General features: G+C 53.2%; 1 protein-coding gene across 1 annotated transcript; it reads right to left on the reverse strand.

The window, feature by feature from the left end:
• Positions 1 to 1,038: 1,038 nt before the first annotated feature.
• Positions 1,039 to 10,887, reverse strand: CKAP4 (cytoskeleton associated protein 4). Its single transcript, XM_042993084.1, has 2 exons — positions 10,192 to 10,887; positions 1,039 to 3,540 (listed from the first exon to the last, which is right to left on the reverse strand). Exons 1-2 carry the CDS (start codon positions 10,636 to 10,638, stop codon positions 2,218 to 2,220), a joined length of 1,770 nt encoding a protein of 589 aa, XP_042849018.1. The 5' UTR covers positions 10,639 to 10,887; the 3' UTR covers positions 1,039 to 2,217.
• Positions 10,888 to 12,185: the final 1,298 nt, after the last annotated feature.

The following is a 12,185-nucleotide window of genomic DNA, read 5'->3' on the forward strand; positions in this document are numbered from 1 at the left end:
GCCCTGCATGAGGCTCCGCACGGAGCATAGAGCCTGCCTAAGAGTCTCTCTCTGCCTCTACCACTCATGCTGTCTCTAAAAAAAAATAATAAATTAAATTACAAATTACTTCTAACACCAATAAAGGGTCCATCCTGATTTGCAAACTGCTTTGGAAAAGCATCAGCAGAGTTGATGCTGTGCTGCCTGAGACCCAGAATGACTGACAAAGAAGTTCAGGAAGGAGGGGACCTCCAGGCAGAAAGGACAAGAGACCACATAGGCACTCAGGTCCTCATCTCCCTCTGTACCCTGGGTGGAAGAGAAAGGAGCCCCTGCAGCCCCTGGTTCTGCAACAGCAGCTGCACGGGTCAGCTGGCCCTGCACTGGTGCTGGTGGGGGGTGGCGTTCACAGGTTAAGAGCAGGACTGGGTTCAAATCCCAGCCCTACCACTTCCTAGCTAATGATCTTATGTGATGCTTCCCAGCCTGCTGCTCCTCTGTCAAATGGGGAACGATACTGCCTGCCTTCGGGAAATTTAGAAGGAAGATACAGGGACCTGTTAAGGGCTTGGCATGATGCACAGCACACGGGTACTCCATAAACAGCATCCGATATTAGGTGGGAGGTGGAGAGCAACCTGGGAAGGAAACCCCGGGGGCTGAAGGTCACTAAGATGGTCTAAGACCGTGGTTGTCAGGCCTGGCTGCACTTTACAATCAGACGGGGGCCTCGGAAATGCTAGTGCCAGCCCTCTTTACACGTACCGTTGAATCAGAATCCCAGGGGCCAGGCCCAGGCTTGGTTTCAAGTTCCCAGAAGATTCTATCAGGGAGTCGGGGTTGAGACCCTCTGCTGTGACTAAAAGTTAGAGTCAAACAGTGACCTACAACCAAACCTGCTAACAGTCAATCGAAAGTTATGTGCCCAGGCCTAAGAATGAAGCAATCTTGGTTTCAGAATCGAAACAAAGCCTTACAGCTGAAAACTTCCCTATCTTTCTAATTAGTGTATCAGAACTGCTAAATCCTCAGAAAGCAACCACTCCAGAAAAGTCGTAACAAAGCTCAAGTGTTTATTAAGAATTAAAAATACTGTAAATAAGCCATACAGTTCATTTCACAGTAAACTAAACAAACCTTTTTTTTTCTCTTAATTTTCTTTTTTTTTTTTTTCCTTTTTTCTTTTTTCTTTTCTGAAGGGCAAGACAGCCATTAAAGAACAGTACAGCTCGAAGGTAAAGGGAAACAGCAAAAAACTACAGAAAATGCACACCTTCCTCACTGACAGATGGGGGTCTGCCTTGACAGCAAACCTCTTCGTGGACACTGTGGTAAAATAAAAACATTTGGCCTCCATTCCCTGGGGAGACGGCCCAGGCCTTTGTGGACAGCTCTCAGACACATTTCCCGAAAGAATCCAAGGAGTCCCCTTTCTCGGGATTCTCAACCTGTGCATTATTTGGGGACCCTACCAAGGGATGACACAGGTTGGCCACGGGGGAGCTCCGTGGGGTGTTGTGCCTTCACATTCAGAACCATCTGGATTCTTTGCATAGTTACCTTTGAGATCACAGGATGATTCAGGAATGGAAAAGACACCCCACGCCACTGGAGGCGACCATCAAGTCAAGCAGCTGGTTCTTTTCAACCTAAAGCCCGAGGGGCTTGCTCCCCTCCCAATGGAGAGCTGACACTTGTGAATTTTAGCCAGTTTAAAGTGGAAGACGAGAAGTGAGTGACAGCTCATGAAAACTTCGGCCAGAAATATTAAAAAAAAAAAAAAAAAAAAAGGAAAAGCAATTTTCCTTAAAGACAATTAGAAAGAAAAGTGCCTCCTCCCCCCACTTTTTTTCCTTGAAATCTGCCAGCCAGGCAGGGTTTTCTGAGGTTACAGTTAATCTGCTTCTGTTAATCCTCAGTTGAAGCCATTCTTCTCTGACACGAGAAACATCCCTTCTAAAAGGCGCCCCTGATTTGCAGGGGCTGGGCCTTCCGCAAACCAACCAAAAGCAGAAGCGGAAAACTTGAGAAACCAATGGTGTGTGGTAATGATCGTAAATAAATTAAGCAGGCATGAGAATATAAAATGCCTTGGTGTTCGGGGGGGTGTCCACTGCTTTTTAAGAGGGGACAAGAACATGGTGGGGGGGGGGGCGGGACACGTGGGAGAAAACAACACAGTTTTTGGTCATGAGAAACTGGACTTTAAATCCGCACCCTGCAGACACAACTCGCTTAGACTTTTTCATGAATCTTTTCCACTTTCACAAACAACCTATCCAGGTCATTCCTCAGATCATCTAGCAAGCCCCTGGCTGATTCCAAGTTGTTCTCGTTGGTTTCTATTTTCACCGAGTAGGCGACCAAACTGTCCACGGCAGTCCTGAGCATCCTCAAGTCTGATTCCACTTGGCTGACTGAGGCTTTGAGGTTGTCTAGAGAAGAGAGTCTGTCCAGGAAGTCCTGAGGAGGCGAGGGGGCCGCCCGGGCCGGGTCCCGCCCCAGCAGCGTGTGCACCTGCTCTTGCACCTTCTGGAGAGCCTCCACAGTGCTGGGGAGCTCGCCCATGCTTCTCTTCAGCTCCTCCACGTCGCCGTAGAGCGAGAGCTGGGCCTCGCCCAGGCTCCTCACCGTGCTGGCCAGGCCGCCCGCGTCATCCTCCGAGGGGCCCAGGCCGGCCACGCGCTCCTGCAGGGCGGCCAGGCGCCGCTCCTGCTCCTCGCTCTTGGCCAGCAGGGCCTCCAGGCTCTCGCTGTGCCGCGCGGAGGCCGTCTGCACGGCATCCACTCCGTCTTCCACGGTTTGGAGCCTGGAGTCCAATCCCTGACTCTTTTCCCGGAGCGCTTCTAAGGCGTCAGAGTTTTTGTAAACCCCTTCTTCCGGCCTGAGGGCCTCAGTTTCCAGGTGGCGCAGCTCCTCCTTGAGTCTCCTGATCTCCTCAGGGAGGCGGGAGGTGGCCTCCTCCGACTGGAGAACCTTCTCCGTGAGGGCCTGCAAGGTGAGGTGCTCCGAATTGGCTGCCTCCTGGAATTTCTGCTGCTCCTGTTTGAGGCTCACCAGCTCCTTGACCTCTGTGTAGACGTCAGATTCCAAGGTCTGGAGGGTGCTTCTCAAGGCCTCGATGTCCTTTTCTCTGGACTTCACAGAGGACTGGATTTCCTTCACAACTTCCTTCAAGGCTTTCAGATCCTGCTTGTACCCCTCGGAGTTTTCCAGAGAGGCGACCTTCGCCTTCACGTCGTTGATTTCCTTCTGGCTCCTCTTCTGGACGTCAGTAAAGATGGCAATGTTGTCGTTGATGGACTTGGTGAGCTCTGTCAGCCTTTCCTCCACCGTGTTCTCAAGAGACGTGAAGTCCCGCTCCCGGGCATCCTTCACCACGTGGATGCCGTCAGAGAGGTCTTTGAGAATCTCGTTCTGGAGCTTCTGCAGAACTTCACTGATCCGGTTAATCTCACTCTCCCCTTGCTTCACAGCTTTCTCCGTGAGGTCTTGTTTATGCTGGGAGCTCCTCAAGATGGACTCAAAAGTCCCAAATGTAGCTTGAAGAGACAGCACCTGCAACCAAAATCCAGATGTTAACTCCTGAGAAGAGCTGAGAAGTTTTATGCAACAGGCTATATTTCTTTTTGTCTGCCCAGCTTCCAGGTCCCTCTTCTGGAACAGAACGATAATTGTCCTTGGAGAAACTTCCTTCCACACATAGTCCACATGGTTTGGGGGCCAGCCTGAAGGCCCGTTCCGAGTGCTCCAGAGATGGTTTGTAACCAGCCTGACCAATCGGCACTTTCCGTCTACCCACCCCTCCTTCCCTTCCAAAGCCATAGTGATTAGCCCAGGGATGGGCATGTGGCCTAAGGCAGGCCAGCAAGTCAATTCCACGACTTCTGTTAAAACTACTAGTAAAGAGAGGAACCTGGGTGGCTCAGTCGGTTAAGTGTTTGACTCTCGATTTCGGCTCAGGTCATGATCTCACAGTTTGTGAGATAGAGCCCTTCCGGCTCTGCACTGACAGTGCAAAGTCTGTTTGGGATTCTCTCTCTCCTTCTCTCGGCCCCGCCCCAATTCACACACACTCTCTCTGTCTCTCTCTCTCTCAAAATAAATAAATAAACTTAAAAAAAAAAAACATTGGTAAAGAAAGCTTTTTTCCGCTGGGATTGCTAGCCATAGGATGAGGAAAGCCTGGAGAGGCTCAGACCACACACAAAGTAGGCCAGTTTATGAGTCAAGGAAGGCAGAAGTAGAGACAGCAAGTTCAAGTTCTGAAGACACAATCTGAATCTCTGAATACAGCTACACCTTTAGGAATCTGCTTTTGAACTTCTTAGTTTAAGCCAATAAATTCTCTCTCTCTCTGTCTCTCACCCTCCCTCCCCCTTTCAGCCAGTTAGGCTGAGTTTCTGGCTCTTGGAACTGAAAGAGTCTTGCACCTTATCACAGGAAAAAAGCGGAGGCACATGGGAGACAGTGGGCTGGGAGGCAAGAGACGACGGCACAGGCACCTTCTAGCTGGGGGTCCTGACCAAGTCACTGTCCTCACCCGAAAATATGACTGTGGATCAGGCGATTCCTCAGCATTCTCAGACTTTGTGAGCACATTATGATCCCATGTGTCACGACACACTCGGTTCTAAATAAATTCTCCCCTAAACAAAGTCTGACCTGGGAGCCACTCCAGGGAGCGGTTTCATGCACCAAGGCTGACCACGTAAGGACCACTGACCTGGCCTTCATCCTGACGTGGTGCAAAGTGCCACCCAGGACACTTTATTGCAAAAAAAGAAAAAAAAAAAGGAATCTGAATCTCTCAAGTCTCCAGTTCTAACCACCAATTCACAGGAAACGTGCAAGAGGAAAACACACCATGCGGATGCAATCAGCCAAACCCACAACAGATCACCAGGACCTTCAATAATTAAATGGCATTTTTAAAGGCAGAAAGACAGGAAACTGTTACACATTAAAAGAAATTTAAGAGATTTATCATCCAAATGTAATGTGTGGACTTGTACGGATCCTGATTCAAACAAAGCAAGACGTTTTTGAGAGAGTCAGGGAAATCGGATTTTGAACTGGGTATCAGATGAGAATCAAGAATGACCAGTAACTTTGTTAGGTATGATATACTGTGCTTTGCCAAAAGGAAAGGGAGAAGAAGGAGCTCTTATTTGTCAGAAATAAATCCTAAAATACTCTAGGGGAACTAATGTGTCAGTAAAAATTAGATCCTGGTTCCACATCCACCGCGTCTGCCAGAGCAACGTGGGCCCTTCAGAGGGCTTAGACCTGAACGGCCAGCTTTTTCTGCAGGCTCGCACCTGCCTGTGTCCACCGGATCTTCTGAGTAAGGACAGGCCGCCTTTCTGCCCAGCCTACGGTCATTCAGCTGACCTGGGCTATTTCCCAATGCCCAGAGCATCTGAGAACAAGAGAGACCAGGGGGACAGCCGACAAGGGGTGGAAGAGACGGCTTCAGTGTCACCCTGCTCTGACTCCAGCCCAAAAAGGACAAAACAAAATGGGAGGGAAGGGGTGGGGAAAAAATGAAACGAGAAAAGCAAAAGAATGAGCATTATTAAAACTGGGGTTCATTACATTGATCTCTTCTGTTTATGCCTAAATACCTCCATGGTAAGAAGTTAAAACATAAAATAGCATGGGCCTCTGGAACCAGACTGCCTATGTTTAAATCTTAGCTTGGACACTTCCTAGCTGTGTGATCTTGGGCAAGTTATTTAGCACATCTGTGCCTTAGTTTCCTCGGCTGCTGGATGGGAACAAAAATAGCACCTGACTCATAGGCTCGTTTTGCAAGGATTAAGTGAATTAATATATACATAAAGCTTCAATTGTGCCTAACACATAGTAAATGATCAACAAACAGCAGATATGGTCTTCATTATTGTTTAATCTTTCTTCTGGAAGTAGCTCAGAAGTCTGGAGATTCTGAGACCATCCTTAGCTCAATGCCAAAGGGAAACACTATAGAAATGAGAACAGGACACCTGGGCTCTAGTCCCAGCCCCACTTATAACCAGCTCTGTGAGCACGAATAAGTCACATTCACTTTCCAGGTCCCAAGCTCCTCGTCTATTAACAAATAGGTTTCTAAAGTCCCTTGTGGCTTCCAACGGTCTGTGATTTTAACACAGATTAGAATCCGGTTCTCAGGGACTCGAGAATACTAGACAATTTCCCTGTTAAACCAAATATGACCTGAGCCATAAAGGGCACTTTGAGAAGGTACGGGAGAGAGATCACCTCTGAAACTAAATTATTCAATCACAGTACCTGCCGGTTCTACACAGCACTCAGAAAAGAGGCATGAACGGGTGAGCACAGTACCTGCAACGTAGCAGGCGTTCATTCAGTGTTTTCAGTGTTTTCTGAATGAATCAGGATTTAATTAATTAATTGAGCAAAGCCTGATGAAGAAGGAGCTGGTCCATTTCCCCTCTGATCCCTGTCACTCCTAACCTGGGCTGACTCTTTGCAAATGGCCAGGAAGCGGACTAGCTCAGAAATCATGGCGGAAACCAAACACCCCAACCTCCAACACTATAAAAAGAACACAGAAATCGCCCCCCTCCCGATGGTGCTGTGCACTGTTCATCTTTACATGCAAAGACCCCATTATAATCAATATGCAATGATGCATCTGTTCCCCCAACATATGCAGGGTGCCCACTACATGGTGGGCAAGACACCAGAGAAAAGTAATAGCTAGAACAGGATCCCTGCGCTCAAGGAGCTCACAGCACGAGGGGAGACGGTAGTAGCTGACCTTCAACGAGGCACTTACTGTGTACCGAAAACTATGCAAAGTACTTCCGAGACATCATCTCATTCCACCCTCATAATAACCTCCTGAGTTGGTGGCTCCCACTGATCTCCAGTTTACAAATGAGGAGACTGGGAAGCGGTCATGCTGAGCATCAAACTCCCAGAATGGGTGACTTCACCACTGAGCTCTTAACCTCCAGGGATGAGCCGGAGCAGAGGCGTGTTCCAAGTGCACCGTGGGCTCAGACGCTGCCTCCGCCACAAGCCCGGACTCCTCCAGAGTCAAAATGAGAAACAAAGAAATACAACCAGAGGACTCCGTCTTCTACAAACAGCCGCTCCTCTCATCCAGCCGTCCGTCGGAGGCCCGTTCCTACCTTACGCCACCCCGGATCTGCCAGGGCAACACTGGCCCTTCAGGGCCTCAGGCTGAACAGCCAACATTTCTGAAGTCCCCGCTCAGTCTTCCATGGAAGGACAGACCAGCTTCTCTGCCCAGGCTCCAGGCATCTGGCAGGGCACGTGCAGACGGAGGCCAGGTGGGCACCCACTACACAGAGTAGAGGGCTTCAGGTCACACTGCTCTGACTCCAATCCCAGTTCCAATACTTAAGGTCTGCATGTGACCCTGAACGATAACACGACCACTCCAGATCCAGCGGGTCCATCTGTGAAACGGCGCTAATAAAAGGGACCTGCTTCAGAGGGTGGCTGGGAAGCACTTAAAAGGATGCCTCGCCCACAATGGGGCCACCTGGGCGCCTCAGTCGGTTAAGCATCCAGCTCTTGGGTTCAGTTCAGGTCACGATCTCGAGGTTCCCTGCATCTGGCTCTGCGCTGGCAGCGTGGAGCCTTCTGCCTGCTTGGGATTCTCTGTCTCCCTCTCCCTCTGCTCCTCCCCCACTTGCACTGTCTCTCTCTCTCTCTCTCTCAAAATAAATAAACTTTAAAATAAAAACGGACGCCTAACCCGTACCGAATACTACTTATGAATAATAATATTGCAGGTCTACATTCCTGCAAAGGACCAAACCCCACCCCACACGGAGCATCATACAAAGTTACAAAGGGGCTCACACTTAGGTTGTCAGAGCAGCCAGCACTACTCTCTTCAGAGCAAAGGAACTTCTTCATTGGCCACCTCAGAGGTGCGGACAGAAATGGCCACACGCCGTGACAAATCCTAATACTGTTCTGGGCACATTCTGAGTTCCACATCACTGGAAGCAGCCTTAGCCGAAGACCTACTACGAACCTGGCAAGGCATGGGAAAGACAACAAGATGAACAAACGGTTGAGGGTGTTGCAGGAGCTAACTGCAGGAGGAACACTAGCCCTGCCACTTACTAGCCGGGAGACCTTGCCGTTACTCTGCCTCCTGGGTCTCACGCTCCTCATCTGTGCAAGGGGAGTATCCTAGTGCTTACCTCTTGGAGCTGCTGTGAGGGTCAAAAGACAGGAGTACCCAATAAAGACGAGGCATTACATAACAGCTGGCCTACATGCTAAATGAAAAAGAAAGGTCACTGTTTCAAGAGTCTACGGCCAGGTGGATTCTTAAAACTCTGGACAGAGCCCTCCCCTCCCTGTGTAGATGAGAAAACTGAGCCCCAAAGAGGAAAGTCATCTGCATACAGCTTCCATAAGAGGAGAGGTGGGAGCCGGAAGGGAAGGAAAGAGGGAGAGGCAGGAGAGAAGCAGAAAGAAGCCCAATGTCTTCAACATCGATTCAAGACCTCAATTTCATCTGGGCCTCAGCTTCTCTCTCCCGTCCTGCTACAGGCCAGGTAGCCACTGCTGTCCCAACATACTCAAGATAGAACCTCCTGCCTGTGTCTTCATTCCTTGTCTCAACAGTTATTGACCACCAGCTAGATCTAGACTGGCACCACCTTGGCCACTGGGCATACGGGCCTAGGCAAACTCTACACACTCTCTCCTTCGGAACTCACACAACGGTGACCCTCAACTGAGACCCACTTACGTGCCGCTTCGCAAAACCGGATTTGTCTACTGTACCTCTGTACCCCCCACAGGGCCAACACGCAGCCCTATCACTATCAGACTTCAATAAATATTGTGATGGATTGGTCAGTGGGTGGATGAAAGAGAGGAAACAGAGGCTAGTGATTATCCTCCAGCAGTTTGTCTACTTCTTAAGAATGACTTGACATTCAGGATAGGCAAAGCGGCGCTGCCTACTTAAATCCCTACAGAAAGTCACCTCCCTTGGCCTGCAGCATTGAGCAGGCTGACTCATTCCAGTTGCTCTGCCAGTCTTAAGAGGAAATTCCTAGTCCTGCATACTCCACAAAAGTCGATAGAAACTTGGCAGGGCAGGCAGCATGCTGGGAAAAGGAGGCAGCAGTTCCGGGCTCAGAAGTGGTGGCGGGATTTTTTGTTTCGATCATACAACTAACTTTCATTGAGCGGTGACATTCGTGGAGGCCGGAGGAGGAGGTAGGAGGCCAAGAGAGCTGCGCTTGGTGTGGAAAAACACAGACAGGGTGGAACGTGAGAAGCTTGGTGGCAAAAGTTGGGTCCATCCACACCTGAGAGAGGCCTCTGTGGACCCCCCCACTGGGCAGTGGCCTAGGCATTCTCATGCAGTTTGCCACTCACCAGCTGGGATCTTTATCAATTCACTTAATCTCTCTAAACCTCAATTTTCTGATCTGGAAAAAGGAGTCAAAACTGCTAGTCCTCCCTCCCAGCCAGGGTGGCTATGATGATTAGATAATGAGTAAGCCCTCTTAACATCATGTAAATGTGCCTTGTGATATTACTCACCAGTACCCTCTAGTATTTTGGGCCTTTCCTTTCCTCTAAAGCTGGTATATGCTATTTCAAAGGCCCACATGGAGACATTGGTCCACTAAAAGGCAAGGGGCCTGAAGATATGTAATATTTCATTTGAACTTCGCAAATGAGTATGATTACTTGTTTCTCCTTCCCCGGGGTCTGGATCTATTAAAACCTGGCTCAGACGTCTCCCACGGGAGAGCCCAGGTGTGGCCTTGCCCGAGGCTTCCAGGGATGCGCTGGCGTCCCTTCCAACCTCCTTTTCAGATAACTCTGCCCATTCAGCGGTTTCTAATCCAAAAAGAATGGGCTCCCCAGAGCCCGGCGGCTTCCTTACAGGTCACCGCTAATGCCCTGTGACAGGCCCTTGGCCCACCCTGGCTCGTTGGCCTGACCATCCTCCCAGCGGCCCATCCCTCGGGGCCCATTCCTCCGCGGCCATTAACAAAGAGGGTCTGGGGACCGCCCGGGAACCGGGGGGGGGGGGGGGGGGGGGGGGGGGGACCGGGGACGGGGCATCCCCCGGCCGTGGAGAGGGCCTCGCTCAGGCACCGAGGCCTGGGCAGAGTCAGGGGCCCGGCCGTGGCTCGGGGGCCGCGGGTGGGGGCCCGGGGTACCCACCTTCTGCTCGACGCCCTGCAAGCCCTGGCCCAGCTCCTCCCTCTGCCGGGAGAAGTCCTGGTGGCCGCGCCGGACCTGCTGGACCTCCTCCAGGACGTGGTGGACACACCAGCCCGAGAAGGCGGCCGCCGCCACCAGGGCGAGGTAGAAGAGAAAGTTGAGCGCCCGGCCGAGCCTGCGCGAGCAGGACGCCGAGGACGAGGCGGCGGCGGCGGCGGCGGCGGCGGCGGACTTGCCGCCGCGGTGGCCGCCCTTGCCGTGCGCCTGGTTCTGCGGATGCTGCGGCGGGTGCTGCTGCGGGTGCGGCGCGGGAGGCGGCGGCTGCTGCGGCGCCGGCGGCGGCTTCTTCGCCACGTCATCCGCGCCGCCCGACGGGTGGGCGCCCTTCTCCGAGGGGCTCGCGGCGCCGTGGCCGCCCTTGGAGCCCCTTTGTTTGGCCGAGGGCATGGCGGGCGCGGCGGCGGGTGAGGCCGCGGACTGCGAGGCGAGCGAGCGGGGCGCGCGGCCCGGGAACTTCCTCGGGCTCCCCCGGGGCTGGGCGAGCGGCACGCAGGCGCTGCTGGCGTCGGAGCGGCCGAGAGAGAGCCGGCGGGCGGGCGCGCGAGAAAGGAGGCCGGACGAGGGAGGAAGGAGGAGGGGGCCTGCCTCCGCCGCCGCCGCCGCCGCGGCGCCGACCCCGCCTCCCGAGAAGGAAGGCCGGGAGAGCCGAGCCGGGAGAGCCTGCCACGCACGCGGGGGCCGGCACGGCCCCTCCCCCTGCCGCCACGACCCCAGGGAGGGGGCCGAGCCGGGGGCGGCGCGGCGGGGTCCACGCGGCGGGGGTGGGGGTGTCTACGAGGCCCCGGGTGGGAGGGCCGAGGCGAGGGTGGTGGCCGAGCGCGGTCCGGGGCGGCTGGTGGGAGGGGGGCGGGTGTCCCGGCGGGGTCTACGGAGGCCGGGGCAGGCGACTGAAGTGGCCGAGTGGGAGGGGGCAAGAGGCGCGGACGTAGGGAGGGCGGCTGGCCTGGGTCTGCTGAGGCGGGGACCGGGAATCGAGGTGGCCAGAGGGAGGAGCGCAGGGCTGGGTCGACCGGCGGCCGAGACTGGCTACTGAGCAGGGCCACGAGGGCCCCAGGGATAGGCGGCTGAAGTGGCGGTGGCCCAGGCGGATCGGCGGGGAGGAGAGCCGGGGATGAGCTTTTGCCTTGGGCCGAGTTCGAGACCCCCTTCCTTCGACCTATTCCGAGAGAGGAAATGAAGCGGGGGGGAGGGGGGGTGCGGAGGGGGGCTCCCGGGAGCCCGGTCCCTGGGAGTGGGAGTAAGGAGGTGGGAACGGACACCTCCCGAACTTTGCCCCTGGGAGTTGGGGAAATCCCGCCTCCCCATCCATCCCATCCTCTAAGCCCGCCACGGGGTTGGGCCTTGACTCTTTCCTGGAGATTGAAGGCGGAGGCAGAAGGAGCTGTCGAGAAACCAGTTGGCTCTGCAGAGGCATGTTTAGGGAGAGTTAGCAAAGATTCTTAAGTCTATTCAGGGAAACATCCCACTTAGCATCCCACTTAGCCTGGTCAGTCCATGTCCATGCTGTTTACTTTTTTTTCTGAAGTCCTTTGCACCCCCATTTTCTCTTTAGGGTTCCTGCAGTCTGTCCATAGCCCAACTTCGGACGGACTCTGTGCTGTGCCCTGGGGAAGTCTGCAGGGAGGAAGATGGGGGCTGCCACCCCTAGTCTGGTTGAAAGAAATAAAACACATCTCGGCATTTAACAACTTAAATGTGTACTTAAACCCTCACAAACAGCCTTGTAAGGTAGGATTATTTTACCCCTTTTATAGGAAGGAAACTGAGCCCCCTCCCCAGCTGATTGGATCAAGGTCACAGAGCCATGACTTGAACCTGGATCTCTTTCTTCCAGAGCCCATGCTGCTTTGGAGTGGGAAGGAAAGGAGAGGGGGCAGGGAAGTTAAGCAACTTGCCTTCTCGCTGAGGCTAGTTGGTGCTGGAGCAAGGACAGA

Source organism: Panthera tigris, chromosome B4 (genome assembly GCF_018350195.1).
Source record: "Panthera tigris isolate Pti1 chromosome B4, P.tigris_Pti1_mat1.1, whole genome shotgun sequence".
Classification (NCBI taxonomy): Eukaryota; Metazoa; Chordata; class Mammalia; order Carnivora; family Felidae; genus Panthera; species Panthera tigris.